The sequence below is a fragment of the Chelonoidis abingdonii genome, chromosome 3 (genome assembly GCF_003597395.2).
Source record: "Chelonoidis abingdonii isolate Lonesome George chromosome 3, CheloAbing_2.0, whole genome shotgun sequence".
In the NCBI taxonomy this organism is placed as follows: domain Eukaryota; kingdom Metazoa; phylum Chordata; order Testudines; family Testudinidae; genus Chelonoidis; species Chelonoidis abingdonii.
This window is the reverse complement of record NC_133771.1, coordinates 31,145,692-31,170,851: the sequence shown is the minus strand read 5'-3', so window position 1 is coordinate 31,170,851 and position 25,160 is coordinate 31,145,692. Positions and strand designations below refer to the sequence as shown.

The 25,160-nt window shown below is 44.5% G+C and overlaps 1 protein-coding gene across 2 annotated transcripts in view; it reads left to right on the top strand.

Annotated features, from left to right (window-relative positions):
• Positions 1-25,140, top strand: part of ATP6V1C2 (ATPase H+ transporting V1 subunit C2) — a 30,740-nt gene extending 5,600 nt beyond the window's left edge. Inside the window, exons 4-14 of one of the 2 annotated variants that reach the window (XM_032783346.2) lie at positions 3,924-4,009; positions 5,759-5,788; positions 14,092-14,186; positions 16,124-16,215; positions 18,577-18,675; positions 21,321-21,389; positions 22,458-22,550; positions 23,051-23,144; positions 23,493-23,590; positions 24,055-24,184; positions 24,843-25,140. In XM_032783346.2, the coding sequence (XP_032639237.1) occupies positions 3,924-4,009; positions 5,759-5,788; positions 14,092-14,186; positions 16,124-16,215; positions 18,577-18,675; positions 21,321-21,389; positions 22,458-22,550; positions 23,051-23,144; positions 23,493-23,590; positions 24,055-24,184; positions 24,843-24,938 (982 nt within the window). In that variant the 3' untranslated portion in view covers positions 24,939-25,140. The remainder of the gene's footprint in view (positions 1-3,923; positions 4,010-5,758; positions 5,789-14,091; positions 14,187-16,123; positions 16,216-18,576; positions 18,676-21,320; positions 21,390-22,457; positions 22,551-23,050; positions 23,145-23,492; positions 23,591-24,054; positions 24,185-24,842) is intronic. The other variant, XM_032783347.2, reaches the window with a different exon arrangement.
• Positions 25,141-25,160: the final 20 nt, after the last annotated feature.

Below are 25,160 nucleotides of genomic sequence, written 5' to 3'. Positions count from 1 at the left end.
CCCAGCCTGCACCCAAACCTCGTCCCAAAGCCTGCACCCCTCACCCCCTCCTGCACACCCACCCCTGCCCTAGCCCAGAGCCTGCACCCAGAACCCAAACTCCCTCCCAGAGCCTGCACCCAAACTCCATCCCAAAGCCTGCAGCCCTCACCCCCTCCTGCACACCCACCCCATGCCCCAGCCCAGAGCCTGCTCCCGGCACCCAAACTCCTTCCCAAAGCCTGCAACCCTCCTGCACCCTAATCCCCAGCCCAGGACCTGCACCCCAGACCTCCCCCCCGAAACTCTGCCCAGAGCCTTAGGCAGGTGGAGGCGGAGTTTCAGGGGGCAGAGTTGGTGGGGGCGGGTTCTGGGCACCACCAAAATTTCTACAAAACTTGCCTCCCATGGTTACAAGACATTCTGTAGCACAGGGCAAGACTTAACATGCTGAGCCAACATGACCTGCTTTTGGGTACTCTTTGCTCCTTTTTTTTTTTGGCAGCACACGTTGTTCATAGTCATGGTTCTGGCAGTGGCAGTGGAATGCGCACGTGCTCGCTTAAGGGCTAGTCATGCTAACCCTCTTCAGGCTGTTTTCCTAGCCCAGGTACCTGAAGGGATTTTGTCCAGCAGCTGAAGCTGTATGCTGGGCTAGCTGTGAGGGGGTATGAGGGCTTCTTACAACTACATCAGATGGCTAAATCAGGATTAAACCCATTAGAGCAAACTGATTCCTGGTGTAATTCTCAACTTCAGTGGAGTTACAGCAGGGCTGAATGGACCATTGCTTTTAATCATTATATGGTGCACATTCAATTGCACTTCTTATGGTTTCTTCTCCAGCCTCCTAGCAAAACAGAGCTATTCAATGCTTAGTTCAATGATCAGTCCTCACCTCCCCGTTCCTGTCGTGGCAGAGAGAGTCAGATTTTCTTCCCAGAATCTTTGAAAACCTAATCACAGCAGTCAGTGTCCACAGTGGTGTGGGGTGAAGAGTGGCAAGAAATGGGGAAGATGGTTTTCACTTTGTAGTCACCGGCTGTAACAGTAGGGTGCCACTTACCCAAGTGAGCCAGTGTCAAGCTACTGCATGATTTTAGTCTGAATGTTTGTCAAAAGCACTTAAGTCCTGATTTTCAGAGGTGCTGAGTATGCATAGCTCCCATCAACTACAGTGAGTGCTCAGCCCTTGTTAAAAGTCAGGCCCCTAAAGCTTGGACTATGCACTGAATTATTTCAGTGTGTGTAGAAATACAAAGTGTCTTCATCCCTCCCTCAGACCTTCTCTTTTTTTGTCATCTCCTTGTGTTTTCCTTGTCTTAACTTCGTATCAGATTCTGATCACTTATCAAATAGCACCTGACTCCACAAATGGCCCCATTGACTTCAGCAGTCCCATGTGTGAAGTAACATGATATCCATCGTCAGCAAAGGGATCAGGATCAGGCCCTTATATTATAAGGTCTTTGAGGCAGGGCCTCAGCATATTTGTTTTGTAAAGCTCTGCTTATCAGTGCTGCTAAGTAATACTGAAGAATTAAACTAGTTTAAATATAAGACAAATATATACAATATCAAAGCAAAGGATGAACAGAGAAAGATATCAGTCGATACAATTGTGTTAAGGCCTTAGCACAGTGAAATACAAAAAAAAAAAAAAGCATATGTTTTATACACTATATAAATAGTCCGGTAGGTTTTTGAGAATAGATTGTGTAATCCAAGGGTTAATGTACCAAGCACACATGCCTCAGTAGAAGTAAACAATGTACATACAGTTGGTTATTAGTGACAGGCGATGCAAATGAACTGGGCATTTACTTTCCTGCTCATTGAAAGGAGCTCCCTGCTGAACTGTTGTTAGATAAACAAATGCAAGAAATGCTGGTTAAAGCTAGGCAGCACAAACTTGTCAGCACTACTTCTCACTAGGACAGCAGAGAAGGGGCAAGAGTTTTCAGGGTCTCTTGTTTCCGCATACTTTTATTATTTATTTACACAGCAAGACAGAGTGTTTTTCCAGGTCACTGTAAGGCAGCGTTAGGCTCTGATGCTTTCTGATTGCTCACTCTTCATACGTGCCTTTACTCAGAGATTCACCAGCACTTTTGTTCCATGAACCACTCTGTAAGGGCCTGATCCTACAAGGTGCTGAACACGTTCACATCCACTGGTTTCAAAGGCTGTTGAGGGTGTTCAATTCCTTTGCAGAATTGGTTCCTGAGACAGATGCTGACATTGACCCCTGTCCTGTTCCGTCCCCGTCACCTATCTTCCCCGCACCCATCTGCACTGTTCAGTGCTCAAAATATTTCATCCACATGTCAGTTGAAAAGGAGCTGCAGATCACATACCATTACCACTGCTCTAACCTTTCCATTAGTATCCTCTGGGTCTATCTACTAACTGCTGTTCAATGCATTGTTGCCTACACATCCAGTGCTGAATAGTTTTCTTTAGGTGATGACATTGCAAACTGCTTTCACATGCAATATATTTGATTCTTCTAGACGAGGGGTTCTCAAACTTCATTGCACCGCGACCCCCTTCTGACAACAAAAATTACTACATGACCCTAGGAGGATGAACTGAAGCCTGAGCCCTGACAGCCTGCGGGTGGGGGGGGCCTTCAGCCCCATGCAGGGGGCCTGTAACTTGAGCCCCGCCACCTAGAGCTGAAGCCCTGAGGCTTCAGCTTTGGCCCCAGGCGGTGGGGCTCAAGCTTCAGCTTCAGCCCTGGGCCCCAGCAAGTCTAACGTCAGCCCTAGTGACCCCATTAAAAAGGGGTCCCGACTCACTGTTTGAGAACCACTGTTCTAGACTATTATACTAGACTACAAGATGGTTATTTTGAGAGAACACAGTTCACAGTTCTGATTCTTATTACTCAAATAAGAGGCTTAATTGAAGCATATTTTGCTTCAGTTTTCTCCTTGGCAGGAGAGTATGACACCAATGCTTCTTAGTACAGCCCAGTGAATGAGTGGTGAGGAGCCAGGTGCTGCCATCTCTCTCAAGGAGCCACAGGGAAAAAGCCTAGACTGGAAGAAATAGCTGTTTTGCTAGTGAACCAGAGAAGACAGTAGGGGGTTCAAGGAACTGGATCACAGGCACAAGGGCTCAGCACAGATGGCTCTTGGTAGCCAGTCAATCTCCAGATCCCTGCATATTTTGTGGAACCTGCCAGTTTAGGAGTCTGGACTTGCTGCTTTTTCTGCAGGGAGGCAAGTGAAGGGGTGGGAAGGAATTCCCAACAGAAGTAGAATTTGGAGGAAACTCACTGCACTCCCCCAGCTACCTCCCATGGATATTTCTGCAGGAGAGGGGCAGTTAGGCCCTTCCCTTTGTGGAACAATACATAGGGGGTGCACCTTTGCCGTACAGTAGGATTTTGGTTTTGTCCTTAGGAAGTTTTTTAAATCTTAATTAACTACAGAAATTGATTTAGCATCCTATGAATCTGATTTCTTTTTGTTCTAGTTGCACATTTGCATTACTTTTTTTAATTTCAACCACTCGAGTATTCCGGAATACTCAATATTTAGAAGACAATTGCTTGATCATCCTTGGAATTTTATGCACACATACATTTTTCTAGGATTAAGTCTTTGTGTATAGGTGTTATGAAGTGTAGGAGATGCACATGAGGTCAAATCCTAATCCCAAAGAAATTAATTGCAAGATTCCCATAGGTTTGAATGGGACCAGGTTATAGCCTAGACTAGAGAATATTTACAAAGTACAGTGTATTTAGAAATAAGCAGTGTAGTTATGCAGTATGCCATAAGCCTTTTGTTCATCATCATTTGAATTACAAATTAAAAGCCTTGCTTCAGAAATAGGTTAAATGAGTACCTCCTTGTTAATAAGATAATTGTTGTAACTGTTTTATCTTCAATTAGATTCTGTCACTAACAAAAGCTTCTCTTGTTACACCTAAGCATAATAAAGAAAATAGCACAGTACATAGGAGAAGTTATGGAGGACTCAAAAGATAAAGTCCAGGAGAATCTTCTGGCCAATGGAGGTAGGTGCTGTGAATATGAATGTTTTTAATTCATTGATGCTTTCTATATCTAAGTTAGAATTTGAACAAATAGGATTAAGACGTGTCTTTTTGGGGGGGAGAAGATACAGGAAATTTTGTCATACTGTTTTCAAAAACAGATCTTAAGCCTAGTCCTACTTCCACTGATGTTAATACAAGCTTTTTCCAGTTTATTTCAGTTTCACTTCCCCTTTCCATTCTCCAATGTCCATTTTTCATTTGAGAAAAAACTTTTATCAACCTGGGGAGGGGACTAGAAAAGAAGGTAGGCGTCATTGTCTGTCATTGCGTGACCGACTCACGACCCTCCATGGGCTGCGTGGTTTTGAAAATATATGGACCATTGAGGCTTAATCTGCTCTGATTGACTATCTGACTGGAATGCTAGTTTGTGACATCAGTTAGCAAAGGCATGTATGCCTCTCATTCTCCACTACAATACTGAGAGAGGAGGAACTGTCTGGTAACTACAGCTTTACCTACCTGACATCATAAGTGGACATGTCAGTCTGCCTCAGAGCCACTCATTAAGAGTCACTTCATCTAATGGAGATTAAGTGCCAATTCTGGGCAGCAGGACAGCGGACACTGTATTTGTATAATACAGTAGTCACAATACTTCAGTGGTAAGCATAACTTTTAAGCAGCTTTCTATACCAAGCACTTAGAATAATGGTGTTCCTGCTTGATGCATAGAGCAAAAATCCTGCTTTATTCTGTACAGGAAGAAAGAGCAAATGAGGGGCTTTTTCCAGGGCATGATCTCACTACAGTGCTGAAAGTGTTTTGAGATGGGCTGCCTATGTTCTCTTGAGGACACAGTGCGTGGCCAGGGCACTAGTCTGCCAATTACAGGGCAGGACCAACTCCCGGGGCGGCTCTAAACATTTTGCCGCCCCAAGCACGAAGGGTCCGCTGGTCCAGCGGCTTCGGCGGACCTCCCGCAGGCATGCCTGCGGGAGGTCCACCGAAGCCGCGGGACCAGTGGATCTTCCGCAGGCATACTGCCGAAGGCACCCTGCCTGCTGCCCTAGTGGCGACCAGCAGAGCGCCGCCAGCGGTTTGCTGCCCCAAGCACCCATCACCCCTGCTAACTCCAGTGCGGCAGTCAGTGGCTGTATAGTAGCTGGATACACACACATGCTGGTCCTGTTTGGAGTATGTTCCCTTCAATTTTCCCTGTGCAATTCTGCCCTTGCCAGCAGCATTTGAATTTTATAGAGTGCTCTTCGTTCTCAAAGCACTTTACAAATATTGCAGTGACCACTCCTCATTGTACCCCTGTGGTAAACATCATTCACATTTTACAGAAGGAGAAATTAAGGTTACAGGCCATCCCCAAGGGCCCAGGGAGAGTCTATGCCAAAACTGGAATTAACATTTAAGAGCTTCTAGCTCCCAGTCTTGTGGTCATATCATTAGCCTTTGAGTGTCTCAGCTGTTTAGCAGTGTCTGTTCTCCTCGTGTTTTCTTAGGGTTCAGAATGCTACCACAGACCTGGAGCGAGAAATCCTTAGATGCCAGAGTGTGACATTGGCAGTCATAGTCTGTGTGTTCCAATTTTAAACAAGTAGTTTCCCTTTTGACTGTTTGCACTATTTTCTTTCCAAACCCTGTAGGAATAGTGTAGGGCTTCCTCTTTTAGAAAAGCTCCTCTTGCATATAATAAGATCTGCATCTGATGAGTTGAACTCTGAAAGTTTAATAATCTCACTTATTATGTTTCAGGACTGAAGAATAAAATGAAGTGTTTAAAGAGTATGTTGAGTATTGATTGTTGCTGTGTTTTGACAAGCATGCACTTGAGTGTGTTAATGCTAATGATGGGTCTCTCAGTCTGGTTGTAGGGATACAGTGATCAGGTTAGGAGGGATTTCTCAAGTAACAACCTCGTAGCTCGGTCACGATATCCCTATGACTTAGATAACAACAGGTTTGACCCATTTTCTTCTTTGATTTCCTCGTTTTGCCCTTTTCCTCTCCTCTTCTAACAGCTCTGCATGCACAACAGACAGATGTGAGAATGAGTTGGCTGTGCAATATTTGTTACAAACATTTATGTTCTGATGATCAGGATAATGCATTTCTTTCTTAAACTCAGGTTAGGAGTACTTCAGCCTTTCAAAGACTATTGCATCTTGCAAAATGGAGTCATATTTTTGTACATTAAAGAGTTCTTATACGTTAGGATGTCATGCATAGACACCAGCTAATTAATCCTCCTGACACTGTCTGAGATAAATATTATCCCCACTTCACAGTGGGAGAAAGGAACATCCCAAAATTAAGGATTTGCCCAAGGCCACAGAGCAAGTCAGCATCAATACTATAACACTTGAGCTCCTGCTTCCTACTCTCATTTTCAGCCCCCTCAATCATACTGGCTAAAATTCTCCCTTCAGTTACACCCATGCAATCCCACTGATTTCAGCTGGATTGTGTGATTGATGGAAATATGGCCCAGACTTTCTGAATTCATAGAGTTTAAGGCCAGAAGGGGTCACTACATCATCTGGTCTGATTTCCTGTAAATCACAAGCAGCAAAATACCAGCCAGCCAGCCCCAAACCAACCCAACAGCCAGAATTAAACCAAAGTATTTCAGCCCTCAGGAGACTAAACTATCAAAATGGCATGTGTGCCTACATGACAGTGCCTTGTCTACATTCATGCAGGGAGTGCTGGGAACAGCGCAACACATCATCTTTTTAGTTTAGCCAACAGAGTTCACTGGGGCAGGAGCCAGTTAGTGTTGGGCAGGTGGGATACGCCTTTTATAAAAAGCAAAACAAATATGCTACCAGGAACACTAGCCCATCACAACAGCAGGAAATGCCTTCTTGCGGCATAATTATACAAGCTTCAAAAGCCAGAGAGTGGAAATAAACCTTTTCCAAAGGCGATAGGCCAAAATCTGCTGTCATTTATAGCAGCGTTGATTCGAGGTGACTCGAAATTCAGTGGAGTTACGCCAGCTTTACAAATTATGTTCCATAGTAGAAGGAGCTCAAAACTCATAGGAACAGCAAGAGGGGATAAAATGGGTGGAAGTACATGTACATTTTGAAGAATTAAACAGTGTGGAATAAAATTATCACAGCTGAGTGACTAATTCACAGCCAGTAATTTCCTTGAAGGATTTAGCCTGTAGCCTGTTTTTTTGGCTCTTGGAGTGCCAACAGCAGCTGGACTGTAGACACTTCAGGGTAGGAAACATCTCTTTTCTTTGTTTATACAACACCCAGCACAATGGAGCCCTTAATCCTAGGTCAGACCTCGGGTGCTACCATAATATAAATATTTACGACTACTAGCAGTGATTTTTCTCAAGGGTATTCAGTATTTGAATTAATACAATTTTTTGAGGCGCTTTCTCTCACCTTTGGATTGATTCTTTACAGTTTCCTGCAAATATTTGGGATTCAATATTGAAAGTTTGTGATGGTATCGGTATTCTGTTTACTTCCTAGGTGGATAAATGTAATTTGTGATCAGGAGGAGGGGCTTGTTGAAGCTCTGGGGCTTTGAATCTCAGGGATGAATAGCGGTTGAATCAGTTTTGGAAGGGGTAATGTGTGACCTATAAGAGGAAACAAAGGCTTGTCTGGAGTACCATTCTTACTACAATTAGGACACTAAGGGACAGAGCATTAATTGTGTGTGCCATTCCAGCTGCAAAGGTGTGGTAGATTGTGTAGCTCATTTAGTTGCCCCAGTGCTAGGGCTCTGGTGAGGGGTTTAGAGAATAGCATCTCTCTGCAGTGTCAGGCAGCGTCCCATCTCAAATTATCCCAATTCCAAATAGTATTGCACAACAACTTAAAGGTCACTTTGGAAGTACTAGTTTGAGTGAAATGCAGACACAAAGAGGGCATAAAGAGGGGGTCAGAATGACTGTGAAGTTTGAACAAATGCTTGTGGAAGCTTGTGTAGAATTTGCTACATCTATTTACTATCCAAACTAGGCTGATTGACACTGTCAGATCATTCACAGACTATGTGGGTGACTACCAGTGCTCATCTCTTTCTTCTGACAAGTAGTATCAAGCTGGATATGTATGAATTTAGCACTCCAGATTTTCTCTTCTGCTGCTCAAATGCCAACTTTCCTCCAAATGCTGACCTATTTTGAGTAGGGGGTTGTTTTTAAGGTCAGGGCTGGGTTAAGGTTATAAGGGGCCTAAGGCTAATGGGAGGGACAGGCCTAAGTATGAATTACATATTGCCAAAACAATTATGAAGTCATCAAACATTTATCTACATATATATTTATATATTATTTACTTATGTAGAATTAACACATTTATTTTTTTACTCTCACTACACTCATTTCTTCAAACAGATACTTCTGAGTAAAAGGTAGCACAGGGGATGCGACGCTGTCCTTCTCTTAGGCCTCTCTCCTCCTAGGTAGTGGAGTGCTCATCTGTATGAGGATGAACATTGCAACATTCCCCATCCTGCTCACCTCTTTCAACATTGTGCTTCTACCCTCAGCTCTCCACATGGCACAGTGCAAAGCCAAGCCCTGCAGGTGTTTCCCCCAAGCTATGGACTCTACACCACATACCCTGTCTCACTCTGACTGCAGTCTGGGAGGCAGCCAGTTTGTATTATGTAAAAGAAAACCACTCAGGTGTAAAATCCACTGAAGTAGAGCAAGTAGTAGTGGGAAAATTACATTGGGTGGCGTTGTATTTTAGGCTGTCTTGTTCTGAAAGCGCTCTCCCAATGTTGCACTGGCTGAGGACAATGAATTACTGATTTCACATTGAACCCAAATATTCTTTGTGGGATGATACCCAGTTTGTATAGTTAATCACCACATCAGACCATTCTGTCACCAAGCTCTTCCACAATTAGAATAATTGAATAGAATCATAGGACTGGAAGGGACCTTGAGAGGTCATCTAGTCCAGTCCCCTGCACTCATGGCAGGACTAAGTATTATCTGTTCTAGAATGTGTGATCAGCAGCCCTGAAGTGAGGTTTTTTAAGCATGAGTTCTGTGTGTACCAGGCCCCTAGGGTTTGCATTTGTTTGTTTTAAGCTTTCTGTAAAAAAAGGTAACAGCTAGAAGTGACACAGATCTTTAGATGGTTGCTCAGTCATAATATTTAGCACTTCTCTACTATGTTAACTCTTCAAAATCACTGTACAAACATTAAACAAACTTAATCTCAAGGCTTTCAGCTTTTGAATGACTAGGAGTTGAAAAAACAGAGCTATTACCTGTTGTGTTCTCTGCCCGCTTGAACAAAAAGACTTAACTGAAAATCAGCATCTTAAAAGAACTATTACAGACTTTTCAAAAGAACAGTCCAAGCAAGGCTGTTGTAGTGACACCCTTGTTACATCAGGTCTGGTGTTTGTTTAAGGCTGATGTAGAATGAAGGGAATCCTGTTTCATTTGCATGTATAAATCAAGCAGACTTTGCTATTTTTTCCCTTTAAAGTGCTCATAGTTTAGGGAAGGAAAGTGAATGAGATTCTGCTTATACCAGTTGTGAAAAAGCAGGAGAGACCAAATTCTATTCTTGTGCAAAAATCTGTTCTCCCTGAAGTCAATAAGGCCACACAGGTGTAACTATCAGCAGGAATTGGCCTGTGTTCTCATTCCCTTCTCAGATCACACACATTCCATGCTTACCCAACATTTTCCAGTTGGGAAAAAAGTTAGTTTGAGTTGGGGCAGAAAAATGAGGACTAACTTCAAGTTTATTTAGCTTTAAGTTTTTGGAATTAAACTCAAAAGAAATCAAATGAGGTACTTTTATGATGGATTGAACTGCTAGAGAACCAGCAAATGGACAGAACCTGCCTTTAGCCTATTCAGCCAGTCTTTCTATCATAGCCTGCTAAGAAACGGATTTAAAATCTCCGAGGGAGGAGGGAGAAACCTACAACATTGTGTGTGGAGCTTCCTCTGGTGCTTTTGCAACCCCTTAAAAGCACAAAGATGCGTTGGTCTGTGGAACTAGGCTGAGCATAAGGAAAGAACTTGGTTGCTTGTGCATCCCAGTACAGAAAAATACATCAAAGAAAAACACTGATTTCTTCAATTTTTAGTAAATTTCACTACAATATTGAACACAGTGCAGCATAAATCTGAAGCCCTCGATGGAAGGTACTGTAAAAGTTAAAATACTGGTATCCAGAATGAGATGTTTAGTTTTGTTTTTCCTACACATGTGTGGGAATTCGTTCCTTATACCTGGGAGGGGCAATAGTTCTGGTTGGAGCTGGATAACGTGTGCAGATTTTGTGCAAACTTCCCACCCTATCGCTCTGGTACTGCCTCTTCCCCCTGCCATCTCCTTGCCCTGCCCCCGCCCACCAGGCACTCACTAGTTGTCCAGAAACGGGACCCAGCACACATAGAAGATGACCGTGACAGGAACTGGGACCCAGGAGGCAGCATCCTGGAGCGGCCTGCCAGTCTTGTCTGAGGAGAGGAACAGAGGGAGCATCTTCCCTCCCTGACAGCTATGCAGAGCTCTGGAGAAATTGCAGAGGGGACATTGCCTGCTCAGACTACACCCACAGCTGGCACGGGTTCCCGTGGTAACTGGATTTTTAGTGTCCAGTCACCAGTTTTTAACTGGATACCTGACACTGTGTTCCTGTAGTGTAGGGGAGACGCATCAGGCTGCTGGCTGAGCTCCTTCCAAGCCACCAGGGGCTGCTTTGCCTTTCCTGCTAGCAGGAGCACTCCCGAAGGGCTGCGTGAGCAAGCTTGCTCCCCCTCACGCGGTCCCGGCCATGCCCCTTGACTAATCAGTAGTGCCTAAAAATAGGAAGACCTAAGGCTATAGCCCTATTAGCCTAATGGTTAATCCAGCCCTGCCTGCAAAGTCTAAGTAAAAAAGTTTTGTCTGAGGGATGAAATCCTAGGCCCCTTCCCCTGGATCAGGGAATACCCACGGAACTGTTCCATGGATGCTACTGCAGCCTTATAACACAAGAACTAGGGGGCACCAAATGAAATTAACAGGCAACACATTTAAAACAAACAAAAGGAAGTATTTTTTCACACAATGCACAGTCAACCTGTGGAACTCTTTGCCCGAGGATGTTGTGAAGGCCAAGACTATAACAGGACTTAAAAACACACTAGATAAATTCATGGAGGATAGATCCATCAATGGCTATTAGCCAGGATGGGCAGGGATGGTGTCCCTAGACGCTGGTTGCCAGAAGCTGGGAATGGGTGACAGGGGATGGATGACTTGGTGATTACCTCTTCTGTTCATCCCTCTGGGGCACCTGGCATTGGAAGACAGGATACTGGGCATAGTCTGACCCACTATGGCCTTTCTTAGTGCTGTCAGAGCCTTTGTGTACATAGTTCTCCACTTTGGCAGATCTATTCCCCTTGCCCACTCCCAAGCCCATGTTGCTGGAGCAAAGGCCACCTCAGAGTGCAACTCCATGCATGCCAAGGGGTGGAGTCCTCTCTGTGGCTGCTGCAATCTCTCCCCATCACACAGAATGCTGCAGAATTGTGCTGATCCCACTTCATATTCATAGAGGAGGTGCAGGATTTTGTCCTAAAGCTCCACTGTGTTGGCTTTTTTTGTGGCCTGTCCTCAGAGCATTTTGTGTAGAAGTGGTAGGAGCATAGTCACTCCAATGCTATCTGCCTCTTGTGCTGCAGCTTCTGTTGATAAGTAAAATACCTGACTTTTCACACTTAGGAAGTCTACTAAAGTAAATTGACTCCTGGGTTGAGAGGAGTCCAGGGAAAGGATAACAGTGTGTGGAAGAGTGACTATGTTTTGTCACAAGAAGAGGCTGCAGTAGCTGCAACTTGTTAGTACAGCAGTTAGAATGTTTTTTCGCTACAGATCTGAGAGAACGTAACACATTAAATGCATTTCACAGAGCATCACAGAGGGTTGTCAGGAGGATCTCGGTATTGACAGGATGATGCCAAGTCCCAGAAGCCCAGTTTGCAGGATGTTAATGGATCCATGTAATCCAGTGAGCCAACTCATCAAAGAACTCAGCAGCCACAGGATTTCACTCCCTTTTTTTAAGAGCTTGAGCTTTATTTCTCCCAAATAAATCAGATGAATATAAGTTCCACATGTGCTCCAGGTCCTTTCCCCTGGCTCACAGAATCCTGCAGGAGTCTATCTGCTCCCTGTAGGTCTCACTCCCCATGTCCTCTGCTGGCCTGCTGTGGCCTTTCTCCAATATACGGCCTTCGAGCTTCCTAGCCTACAGGGTTACAGTCCCAGAAGGAGCGGCGCAAGGGTTTTTGGCACCCTAGGTGCAGGGCCAGCTCGCTGGTCCCGCGGCTCCGGTGGACCTGCCGCAGGCGTGCCTGCGGATGCTCCATCGGAGCCGCAGGACCAGCGGACCGTCCGCAGGCACGCCTGCAGGAGGTCCACTGGAGAAGTCTGCCGCCCTCCCAAATCCTGACGCCCTAGGCGAAGGCCTAGGTCGCCTAAATGGAAGCGCCGGCCCTGCGTCCCAGACCTGCTGCCTGGATATGGAAGAGAGCCTTTCTCGTCCTTCTTGTCTCCAGCCTCCTCCCTCAACTCAGGCTGCCCATTATATTCCAGCAGGCCCAACTCTGAGGCCCAATCTTCTACCATGTGATCATAAGATTTATTCCCTTCTGTTGGGAAGGCAGCCTGAGCCTGGCACAAGGTGCAGCCAAGACCCAGCTTACCCTGTGACAGTCCCACAATAATTTCCAGGGGTTGCCTGAACTTTTGATGGGACACAATAGAATTTTAATGTAACATCATGGTCTTGTCACATCATGACAACATGAGGACATGTGAGCTTATCCCATCAGACAAACTTGCATAAAGACAACCCTACACTGAGGTAACATCAGTGTACAACTTTTCTGGGTTGACTTGTGCAAAAAATTGCCTGTTTCATAACGGCATTTGACATATTGATGGGAAAAAAACATTCATTTGGTTTTGTAATGTCTACTCAACCTTTGATGGTGACAGACACTAAAGTTCCCTGTTTTCCAAGTGGTGCATCATGGCAAGAATCCTTTTTGCTAGCTGGGAGTCACTGGTAAATTTCTGCCACATCACAGGAAGGAGTAGAGGCTCCCATTACTCAATTTCAGAGTGACTCATTCATGAGGGCTGTATGTGTAACGGAACTTGCTGTGAATTTCTCATTTTGGATGCTGTGATTGATTTATTCTTTTGTAGAAACACTGTTGCACAGTTTTGCTTCCATTAGCTTGGGAATTCTGAGTTTATGTTTTCCCTGGTACACTATCAAAGCCAAATCAGGAGTTTCTTGCTCAGTTTTGACTCACTCCTTATTCAGGTTTGACATCAGGAGGAGTCTGACAGAGTCAAAACTGAGTAACAGTATCAGCTGTATTGGTAGCAAAGTGGATCAAATACTTCTCTCAGTGCAATTCCATTAACTCCAGTGTTTGCCCCAATGATCACTCCTACTGATAGGATTATAAACTTCAGCCACACTTTACTAATCAAAACTGAGGTGTGTTTCATGAGCATGTTTGCCTAAATGAGAATGACTGGAAAATCTGATACTGTTGAATATCTTTTTGTCCAGAACAGTCACAGCTAATTTTATAGTGACTCTAGTTTGGTGATAGATAGTAATGCCCCGATCCTCAAAAATATTTTCCATTGGAAATTAGGAGCTTGAATATTGTTGAGGGTCTGGATTGATTAGGAACAATTTGCCTCAGTGAAGATGTGTGACTTGATTATTAATGACAGTTGAACCTGTGCTACAAAGTTAAATTCTGGATCTGAACTTTTTTCAAGTTTGGGAAAAGCGAGGGTGGGGTGTGGGGGTGGGGGCAGGGTCTTGAGGGGTTTTTAGAGTTGTGGTTCTGTTTTGTGAAGTTCAGATCTGGTGCGGAACTCTGGGGCCATTCAGAACTGGGATTCTGGGTTGAGCCCATCTCCAATGTTAACGAAAGATGTGGCTAGTGGAGCAAGTGGAGAATAGCTCCCAAAGTTGTATTTTACTTTCAGTTTTACAACATAGTGTAGTGGATTTCTCAGCTTGCTTGTTTCATACATTTATTTGTATCTTTTCAGTTGACCTAATTAGTTACCTGACCCGGTTTGAGTGGGACATGGCCAAATATCCCATAAAGCAGCCGCTGAAGAACATTTCAGAAGCATTAGCAAAGGTAAATCATGCTCGCTGACTTCTAAAAAGGCATCCAAATGGGAGTATCATGCTGTTGCAGTTCTCAGGGCTAGTATCAGTGTCTGATCCTTCCCTTATCAGAGTCAAGGGCATTTTGCCATTGATTTGAGTAGGAGCATAAGCAGACCCTGTGAACTGAAATAGTCAGGGTGATTTTTTTCATTATGAAATAATGCTGGTGAAATGTACTCAGAATAATATATGGTGAAACCTACTCATGTCACAGGAGGATGAAAATGTGCCTTAACAGCTCTTCCTGTAGGGTTGCCAACTTTCTAATCACACAAAACCAAACATCCCTGCCCCGCCCCTTCTCTGAGTCCCCGCCCAGGCCCTGCTAATTCTCCGAGGTCCTGCTCCCACTCGCTCCATAACACCCCCCCCAACTCTTCCTCACCCTCACTTACTTTCACCAAGCTGGGGCCGGGGGTTGGGGTGTGGGAAGGAGTATGAGCTCTGGGCTGGGGTGCAGGCTCTGGGTTGGGCCTGGGGATGAGGGGTTTGGGGTACAGAAGGGGTTCTGGGCTGGGGCAGAGGGTTGGGGTGTGGGGGAGGTGAGGGCTCCAGCTGGGGGTGTGGGCTCTGGGGTGGGGCCGGGGATGATGGGTTTGGGGTGTAGGAGGGGACTCCGGGCTGGGCCAGGCAGTTGGGGTGCATGGGAGGGGTGAGGGCTCCGGCTGGGGCCGGGGATGAGAGGTGTGGAATGTGGGAGGGGACTCTGGTCTGGGCCACGGGGTTGGGATGCACAGCAGGGTGAGGGCTCCGGCTGGGGGTAGGGCCAGGGATGAGGGGTTTGGGGTGCAGAAGAAGGCTCCAGGCTGAGCCAAGGGGTTGGGTGCGGGGGGTGGGGGGGTAGCTAGAGTTTTGGCTGGGGCCGGGGATGGAGGGTTTGAGGTGTGGGAGGGGGCTCCAGGCTGGGCCAAGGGGTTGGGGCATGGGGGGGGTGAGGGTTCTGGCTAGGGCCAGGGATGATGGGTTTGGGGTGTAGGAGGGGGCTCCAGGCTGGGCCAGGGGATTGGGATGCGGGGTGGGTGAGGGCTCTGGCTGGGGCTGGGGATGAGGGGTTTGGGGTGTGGAGGGGACTCCAGGCTGGGCCAAGGGGTTGGAACATGGGAGTGGTGAGGGCTCTGGCTGGGGCCAGGGAAGATGGGTTTGGGGTGTAGGAGGGGGCTCTCCAGGCTGGGCCAGGGGGTTGGAGTGCGGGCTGGGCCAGGGGGTTGTGTACGAAGGGGAGTGCGGGGTCCTACCATGGCTCCGAGGAAGCGGCTGCTAAGGTCTCTTTTTGACTGGGCATTCTGGTCAAAAAACAGATGGCTGGCAACCCCATCTTCCTCGAATATTTTTATATAGGCTTCCCACGGCTTTTATCTCCTTTATTATAATACTTTTATTATTATTATATGTTGCAATGTTGTTCTCCATATAGAAAATACTGTATTTTTTTCTACAGTATTCATGGTTTTACATTAAATCAAAGCATCACAAGATGGATGAATTATTTACACTGTAAACTTCTTTGCAGAAGCCATAGGCTATTTTATGTCACTATACTGCCTAGTACAATAGGGCCCTGATCCCGGCTGAGGCCTAATGCATTGGGTATAACGGGAGGGGAAGTGAAATGGAGAGAGCAGGGAAACAATGAATTCTGTTTACAACCACCTTTTCTATAGTTATTTTCTTAAATCCAGGTGAAGCTACTCTTCGCAAGTATAACATCCTTCATTAACAAACATGCCATCTGATACTCTCTTACTTATGCTGGAGATGCACTGAAAATGTAATGAAAAGTTACATGTAATGAAATTATCATTTGGTCCAGCTCCTTACATCTTGCTACTTATTTACAGCACTGTTGACTTTGTAAACATAAATGCAGTCAGTTTACGTCAATTGCATTTTTGCTTTTGTATTTAGCAAATCACACAAATAGAAACAGACCTGAAGTCCCGAACAGCAGCATACAACAACATCAAAGGAAATTTGCAAAGCCTGGAAAGAAAAACTGTGTATGTACATTGTGTGCCCGTGTATGTTGAGTGTTTGTACTGGTGTGTTGTTTGTATGTATGTACTTTCCTGCCTACGTGTTCTGACAGGAATGAATATTGGGAATAATTGTCAGAAATGGTGAGCATCCACAGATCTAGCGGAAGTTACTGGACACCCCCGTTTTCCATTACCTCTTAAAATCGGACCAATAGATTCCTTCTCTTTGCTTAGGCTAAAGTTCATAACTGTTAACTATAGAAGCAATGTGACTGACTTGCGTCAAAACCTAATATCATTGCATTTGTTCTGAGCATATTGCATAGTATCAGAAATAGGAGATGGGGAAGTTCTATTAAGTCAACCAGTGCAATCCCATGCAATGCAGATTGTATCCTATACTTGGTTATAGAAGTCACATGGAGTCATACTTCCATTATTTCCCCATTACACTCACTGATCAGCCTTCCCTTTCTTAATTTCATCCTGTTACTCATAGCTACAACCCCCTCTTGCCTTAGTAAATGTTTTCTCTCCTCTCTTCACTGGGTTAAATAAGTTCATTCTTTAAACATGTTGATACTATTCTAAATATAGGGTATGTTGAGTTCTCTTGATTCACTACTTCTGTAATTTTCCTTAAACAAGCAATGAGATTTGGCTGGCAAGCTCCATTCTTTCTAAATTCAAGTCTGCTTTGATCATTTCCCCACTTCCAATGGGAGTTGGAAAATCCTAGGTAAGATGAGTTTTAAGCAACCCATTTGAGAAGAAAACATCTGTAAACAGAACTTTTAGAGCATCTTAGAGAGTGCCAGGCAAATCCACTGTCAGTGCCAACAGACATCTCAATGCTAATGTGAGCTAACCTTTCCTGTGCAGGTTCTCGAGTGGCATAAACAGCACAGTGCCACTCCACATTCCTGGGACTGTTCCCAGGGAGCTGAACTGTACCAATGGAAGTTACCCATGCTCTGTGGTAGGGGAAGTAGGGCTCCAGGAATGGAGAAGAGTGCCACACGCAATGTAGCTTAGCACTCTGGAGAGTGGTTAGGATGAGAAGTGGCCAGGCATTTTTCATCTTAGCGGGGGGTTTTTTCTGTCAAAACCAAATTTTTAGCGGGAACAGGTCCATTTCAATGAATTTTTTTGACTCAAAACATTTTTGAAAAAAAGTTTGGAAATTGTTGAACTGTTTCATTTTGGCATTTTTGAAAAATTCTGGTTTTGTTTGAAAATGCAAGCTAATTATAGTAAAATAGAACACGGTAAAAATATTTTGGAGCTTCGATTCACAAAAATTTGAGATTTTTGACTTTATCCAGATTTAGGATGTGAAAATTCAAAATCTCAACATTTTCTGCAGAAAGACAAAAACTGTTTCCTGCCTAGCTCTATTTAGGACACAGCCCCCCTGTCCCCCCTCTTGCAACAAACTGGTGGATTAGCATCTTCCCTCCCCCAACACCCACTTAATTGCTTGTGCCATATACTGGCAGGGTTACTCTGTCTCTCCTTTTGGGTCTGCATTCTTTACTCCCTTCATGCCTTTTACTCCCCTCTTTGCTGACAGTTTTGCTTTTGCTTTTGGTTTTTTATTCATGTTTGTTCACTTGTTTTGCTGTGCTCCCTGGTTCTTTCCTCCCAACCCCACCTCAGCAGAGGAGCACTTGCTGCATGGGACAGAAGATACCCATTGGTGGTTAAGAGGAGCTGGGACAGGTGCTCCCAGACTAGCTGTCCCCTCTCCAGTTCCTCAGAGGGATTGACCCCCAGTATGACAGTAAGATGAGACTAGAAGTAACATGGCTGCGGTGGTCCTGTTTCCAGTTATATACTGAGCTGTAATAAGAGATGAGGCAAAAATGTGAAGAACCTTAATGAAGGTAATGGTGAAAGCTTCAGTTCTACTCACCATCACACAGACTTGGGGCAGGGGAGGTGTCTTTCTATACAGTATCTCCTAGCACTGGGGAAGGGCTGAAGGGCTTCTCTGCACAAAATGTACACTGCTTTGACCAGTTTTAGTTAACGTGGTACAACACTGCTAGTGTGTACAGTGGTCCTTGTGTAATAAATATTCCCATATGAGAAGGGGAATAAACTAAACTGATGTAAGGCAACTTTATATTGGTATAACTGAGTCCACACTACGGGTTGTACTGGTATAACTCGTATAAGAAATCTCACCCCCTTACCAAAATAGATACCTAGTACAAAACCTGTGCGAGGCCTTTAGACGTGTCAGATCTGGAACGTGCATTCCTCTGTATATAACACTACTTCGCAGTTAGCTGTATAGCACTTGACATTTCCAAAGTGCTGTAGTCCCCTGTATATGTTCCAATCATGATTCTTTTCTTCTGGTTTGTTTTATTTTAGGGGAAATCTGTTGACTCGTACTTTAGCTGATATAGTGAACAAAGAAGACTTTGTGCTGAATTCCGAATATCTCATCACTCTTCTCGTTGTAGTTCCAAAGTAAGATAATCTCCTTTCAGGGAGGGAGGGGGAGAGACAGAGCAAGTGCAAGTGCGTGTGGCTTCCTTTTAAGAGGGAGCGGGGGAGTGTAGTTATGAAAGATCGGGCCAGAGTCACAATGTTTAGATATAGAGTTTTGGTTTGGGCCCATCTCTAAGGGTATGTCTACACTACAGCGGCTCAGCTATGCTGCTGCAGTTATTGCACCGTAGCTACATAGTGTAGACACTTCCCAGATTAACAGAAAAGGGTTTTTTTTCCCATCCATGTAGTTAATCCACTTCTCTGAGAGGTAGAAACTAGGTCAATGTAAGAATTCTTCCTTCAGCCTAACCACATCTACACTGGGGCTTAGGTGGATGTAACTACATTGTTCAGGATGTGAAATTTTTCACGTGGAGCTAGGTCAGTCTAATTTTTGACTGTAGACCAGGTCTAAGATACATATAGGAATTACATAAACAGGGAGTTTTTTGTATCTGCATGCACACATCACAAGTCATGCCAACTGAGAGCCCATTAAACCTTTATGCCAACCCCATCATCAGGGTTTCTTTCATGACACATTGTACAGAAAAGTTATTTTAAGAAACTTTTTGGGAGTTTAAAATACTTTTACTGGGACTATTTAAAAAAAAAAATCTTTGTACCTGTAAAGCTAAGTGTGATACTTTGGGGGTTCACCCAGACAGTGAGGGGTTGTGTCACCACCTGCCCTGTAAACCTGAGTGCTTCTGTGCTGTGCAGCTTTGGCTCAGAGCCCTGATCCCAGCAGCTTGCTCACAGCACCATGGCCTCACCCTGGCTCCACCAGCCTGATTGCAGGGTGACACCACCAGCCCTTCCAGTCCTGAGTCTCCTCAAAACCCTCTCCCCTGCAATGCTCAGCGCCTCTCACTGTAGCACTTCCCAAAGCTGATCCAGTTTGCTGTTCCTTTAACGAGACAGTGCACAGCATCAGATATTCATTTGGCTGAGGCTTTTACCCCTCATTTGGAAATAATGCACTGAGATGGGTGTGAAATAAAACAAGATCAGCTTTAGTAACAAAACACATGCAGCAGAGTTGTAGCTGTATCGGTCCCAGGTTATTAGAGAGCCAAGGTGGGTGAGGTAATATCTTTTACTGGACCCACTTCTGGTGGTGAGAGAGAGACATGCTTTTGAGCCCCACAGAGCTCTCGAAAGCTTGTGTCTCTCACCAACAGAAGCTGGTCCAATAAAACTATTACCTCACCCACCTTGGCTCTTTAACAAATAGCAGGCATTTAAGCGATCCCAAGGAGAAGGCATTGGGATAGAAATGGTTACAACCAAACAAAAGTAAAAGTATGCTTCTAAGACTAAAACCTAACTTAATGAACTAGTTTCTTAAACAAAGTAATTTTCTCAACATAGTTATTCTTCCAGCATGGCTGGCCAGTTCTTAACCAGGAGCCAACAGAAAGCTCAAAGCGCTCAGGTCCTTTGTCTCATCAGAAGGATGTCGGAATGGCTTTCTCTCTCTGCTTATATCCTCAAATTTTATCTTTTTTTCCCCCCCCCAGTCAGGAAGCCCTCCTGGGGGCTCAGCTTGCTATGTCCACCAGGGAGCTGATGCCATGTTAATATTTGCAGTCTCCTCCCACTGTCATGATAATTAAGTGGTTATCTCCCCCACTGCTAGTTTGGTGGCTTTGTTTACCTCTGCTGTAAATACATTTCCATGGTCTCCCCTTGCTCAGTTTACACTGGCGATATTTTCAAGCAGGCTGGGAACCACATTCCTTAGTCTAGGCCTGGGTGCCTTGAGCCCTACCTGCCAAACCCAGTTGAAGAACATAGTTCCAGCTCACGTTTATAATTCTTTATCTACTAACCGTACATGCCCCATGCAAGCATGCTAACTGATCAGTGAGTTAGCTTTCCAGTGATGTATTGTTAAATAAACATGACAGCGAGTGGGTGAGTGTACACCGACCTGTGTGTACAGGCCAGTTGAGACTCTGTGCTTCACTGGGAGCCCCTTGTCCTGTGGCTTTAGGGTGTTCATAGTGGCACATTAAGTGCATCTTTTTACCATGATGCCAACTGGCTAAGGCTCAAAGGGAGAAAAAAAAAATCAAACTAACAAATGGAAAACAGTTCTAAAAAAGACCTTGTCTAAACATCAAAATGTCACTGTGTATAGTCTGTTATCTCAGCCCCTTCCAGGGTGGGCTAGGAATAAGTGTTGGGTCCCTTTGGGAAGCTGGGAATCTCCCTTCTCCCATGGGATAAAGCTGCTGTTTCTAGACCTTCAAGGGTGTACAATGCCAGATTTTAAAGTTGTGCTATTTTGAGATCTAGAAGAGCCATCACTGGAAACCTTGGTCACACTGGGCCTCCAGCTAGAATAACGGAGTGGAGGAATTCCACATGTAAGGGAATGAGGAAATATATGCTGGCAGGCTGATTTTTTTCTTTTTAATGGCTGCAATTTGAAATAGCTCTAGAGTTTGGAATGGTAGAATAAATCCCATTGAAAGAGCTTCATAAGGCAGGTGATAATTTATAATATGCCCCATTTAGCTTAGCATAGGGCTATCACATACACATGTACATACTTAGTAGAAATGCTTGCTCTTTTCAGTTACTTAATGCACTTTCTTTTGTGTTGCCCACAGGTCGAACTATGCACAATGGCAAAAAACATATGAATCCCTCTCTGATATGGTAGTGCCTCGATCCACAAAGTAAGTGAAATTCCTGACCTAGCTCCCCTGTTTGCTTCTGAGATCTCTGTGCTGTTTTCATCTTAATCCTTTGAAGCCCCTGGCTGGCAGAGGGAATAGTACATGTAACGAAAGAGCTCTATGAGAATGTATGGAGCAGCACTATCATCTCAATCTCATTCTTGCTACTTCAATCCCTGATTAAAATGGAAGCTGCTTGATTGTGGGAAAGTGCAGATACATGAAAATGCTTCAGTGAGCTATTTTACAATAACCTTGCTTTTCCTTTGAAATGTCCCGTGATTCAGGTCTCTCTGCTTTTACCTTGCCACCTGACTACTCAACAAACCACTTATTTTGCCTGCTATTGTTATGAAAATAGAGGAACATGTTGTTACAATAATATGGGTCACGTTCTGTCCTGATGTAAATAGGCATGTCATTAAAGCTAGTGGAGTTACAGACACTCACCCACGTGCTGCCGTTTAACTGTTTCCTGATTGGGGATGGGTTAATTTAGCTTCCAAGATGTCTCTTGTAGCAGCAAAAGCCTAGTTAACGCTTACCCTGTCAGACTTACCAGGAAGTAAAAGTTTCAGTGGGTAGCCAGCAGCAGGAAAACGTAGATTGTGGCAGGAGAGAAGATCCAGTCCAGAGATGCAAGGCTTGGAGAGGGAAGATCAGGAGGGAAGGAACCAATGGAAGCAGGAGAAAGTGGAGGAGGGCAAGTTAGGGAGTGGGCAGAAAGGGGGATTGTCTGCTACTTCCTGTCTCAAAAAATAGGTGGACAGAAAGGAAGAAGAGGAGCCAGAGATAAGGAATAACAGGAAAGAAGCAAATGGACACAGACATCCACCCAGCTGGCAGAGTTCAGAAGCTTGATCATAGAGGGCCTAGAACTGAAGGCCCAGTCCTGCTCCAGCTGAAATCAATGAACATTTTGCCCTTGCTTTCAGTAGCAGCAGATCTAAAAAAGTTCATGCTATCGTTCAGTTCTGTAAACGGAAAAGAGAATTGCAACAGAAACCAGGTAATTGAAGCACAGGGCATTCTCCATGCTCGGTCACTGCAGTGCATTTCTTCCTGCAGAATGATTGCTGAGGACACAGAGGGAGGACTCTTCACTGTGACACTGTTTAGAAAAGTAATGGATGATTTCAAAGCCAAAGCCAGAGAAAACAGGTACTGTAGTTACTGAACCGCTCCTGCAGAGTGGGCCAGCCTCACATGGTTGTTCAGGGTGGGGAGAGGATGCAGGGAGCCCCTGCCCTGCATGCAGCAGGAGCCACGCACAACTCTACCCTTTACACTCCTCTAAGTGCAAGGACTGCTCACAGCTCCTGCTGCTGGCCCTAGATTTATTGAGAGCAGGGAAGCCCAGCAGGGTCTGTCCTCTATGGGGGTGAACATACGCTGTGTTCTCCAAGAGTGGCACAGTAGCTATCCACAGCCACCACTCCTGACGCTGTCTGACCTGCTTGCCTAAGGCACAGTGTGTCTGGGAGAATAACTCCTGCTATGCTAAAGTGACTCCACATTGCTCTGGGGTAACAGCACCGTTCAGCATGCTGTATGGTATTAGCTGGCAATTTAGAAATGCATATTATTCCAGAAGCATATGACAAAGGACCAGGCAAGTTACATGAGCAGCAGCTATTACAAGCCAATACGTTTGTTTTAAGGTTCATGGTCCGAGAATTTTATTTTGATGAGAAAGAACTGAAATGTGAAAAGGAAGAAATAATGAAATTAGCTTCTGATAAGAAACAACAATATGTAAGTAACATTTTGATTTCATCTTCCAGCGACTGATACAGCCTTTATCACTGTAGTATCTCAGCAGCTCATAATCATAAATGGATTTTTAAGCTCACAGCAGCACTGTAGGGTAGAAAAATCTTTTACACGGGGGAAACTGAGGTACAGGCTAGAGTCAGTGATTTGCCCAAGGTCACTCTAGCTTGTGAATAAGCCTGGAACCCTGTCTAGTGCCTCATCCACTAAATCATCCTTCCTACCCTACAGGCCCCCAATCACAAATGCGAATGGTTTGTAATTAGCACTACTATCAATACCTCCAAAGCAACTTGAGAAATAGCAGCATTAATCTGTTTATTGCCATAGGGACCACTACTGCGCTGGCTGAAAGTGAACTTCAGTGAAGCATTTGTGGCTTGGATTCACGTGAAAGCCCTGAGAGTTTTTGTGGAATCTGTCCTCAGGTAAGCGAGTCAATACGCAGAAGTTAAAACAAACAGTTTATTTTCACAGAGCAGTGTTCGGACATCACTTTAGCAGGAAAGACTCACCGGTTTACAGAGTCAGCTCTAGCAATTCCTACCAGCATATGGAAAATTTAGATGACTGAGAAGAACAGTGCTGCAGCTTGAAGGAGGCAAAAGGGTGAACGTAACTATTCAAGTGTATTTACAGGGGAGGAGTAAAATGAAGGCTATATTGGGGAGAGAACACATTTAATCCACTTTAGGCTTCACAAGGGTGCTCCCATGCATTATTATCAGATGATGACACCACACAAGGGAAAAGACAGTCTGCACTGGTGGAGAGGAGTGAGCTGGTGAAAACAGGCTGATATGAGACTGGAGACAGGAGGAAGAGTTCCCAGAGAGGTTTGAAATGACTGCCCTGTACCAACAGCACTAAGTGTACATCTGTGTATTTAAAGGTACGGCCTACCGGTGAATTTCCAGGCAATGCTGCTGCAGCCCAGCAAGAAGTCTGTAAAACGCCTGAGAGATGTTCTTAATGCAGTCTTCAAACATCTGGATGAAGTAGCAGCAGCAAGTATAATGGATGTAAGTGTTCAGTCTACTGCAGGAGAGACTATGGCCATTAGTTCTGAACAAAACTATATATTTGCAAGACTTTGTATCAATTTAATTAAAACCGGTGCTCAAGAACCAGATCATGTAGCACTTCATGCTCCAGGGTTTAGGCCTATCTCAAGGAATTAGGAGATCTAGTGTGGGAGGCCTAACTGGACATTTCATACACCTCCCTCTGAAGCATCTGGCCACCATCAGAGGATACTGGACTAGACAGTCCTCACTTGGGATCCCAGGTGGCAAGTCCTGTGAACAAAAAGCCCCTAGTTTCTCCCCAGCCTCCATGTTGGCTACTCCTAAGTAATACTTACAAAAACCTCACTTTAGTCTAATGGAGGCAAGCACAATCACCTGGTAGGGAGCAAGTTACAGACAAGTGGCTAATAGGTATCCACCCTAGAAGGTGGAGATGGAGACTGTGAAGTTAGTTTTGAACAATTACAAAATTAATTTATAAATACTTCAAAAAGAATCCACAAAGTTGGAACTGAGCATGACTTCTCAGACAGAACGCTTTGATTAAAGCAGATGTAGGAGTATGTTCTATTTACTGACAGGGATGTAAAAACACAAGTGATCATATCTCAGTTTATTTCTAGCACCTAAGTTACTTTGTCTCCTTTTGCAGATGAGTATGGATATTCCTGGTTTACAACTGAGCAATCAAGAATACTATCCTTATGTCTATTTCAAGATCGACCTCAGTCTTCTTGATTACAGTTAAGAATTAAAATCAAGCTTGACTTACTCATGTGCAAGTCCTCAGTGGCCCAGTAGAGTTATGCTCTTCAGCCATTAACAATCAAATTAAAATGCAGGCACCTGCTCAGCTGGATAATTTTATAAGAATTCTTTTGCATATGTAGCACAGTAATTTAAAATTGTCAATCTACTCCACTTAGAAAGTAAAGTGTTTTACTATTTTAGACTGTCTCTTCACTTTGTA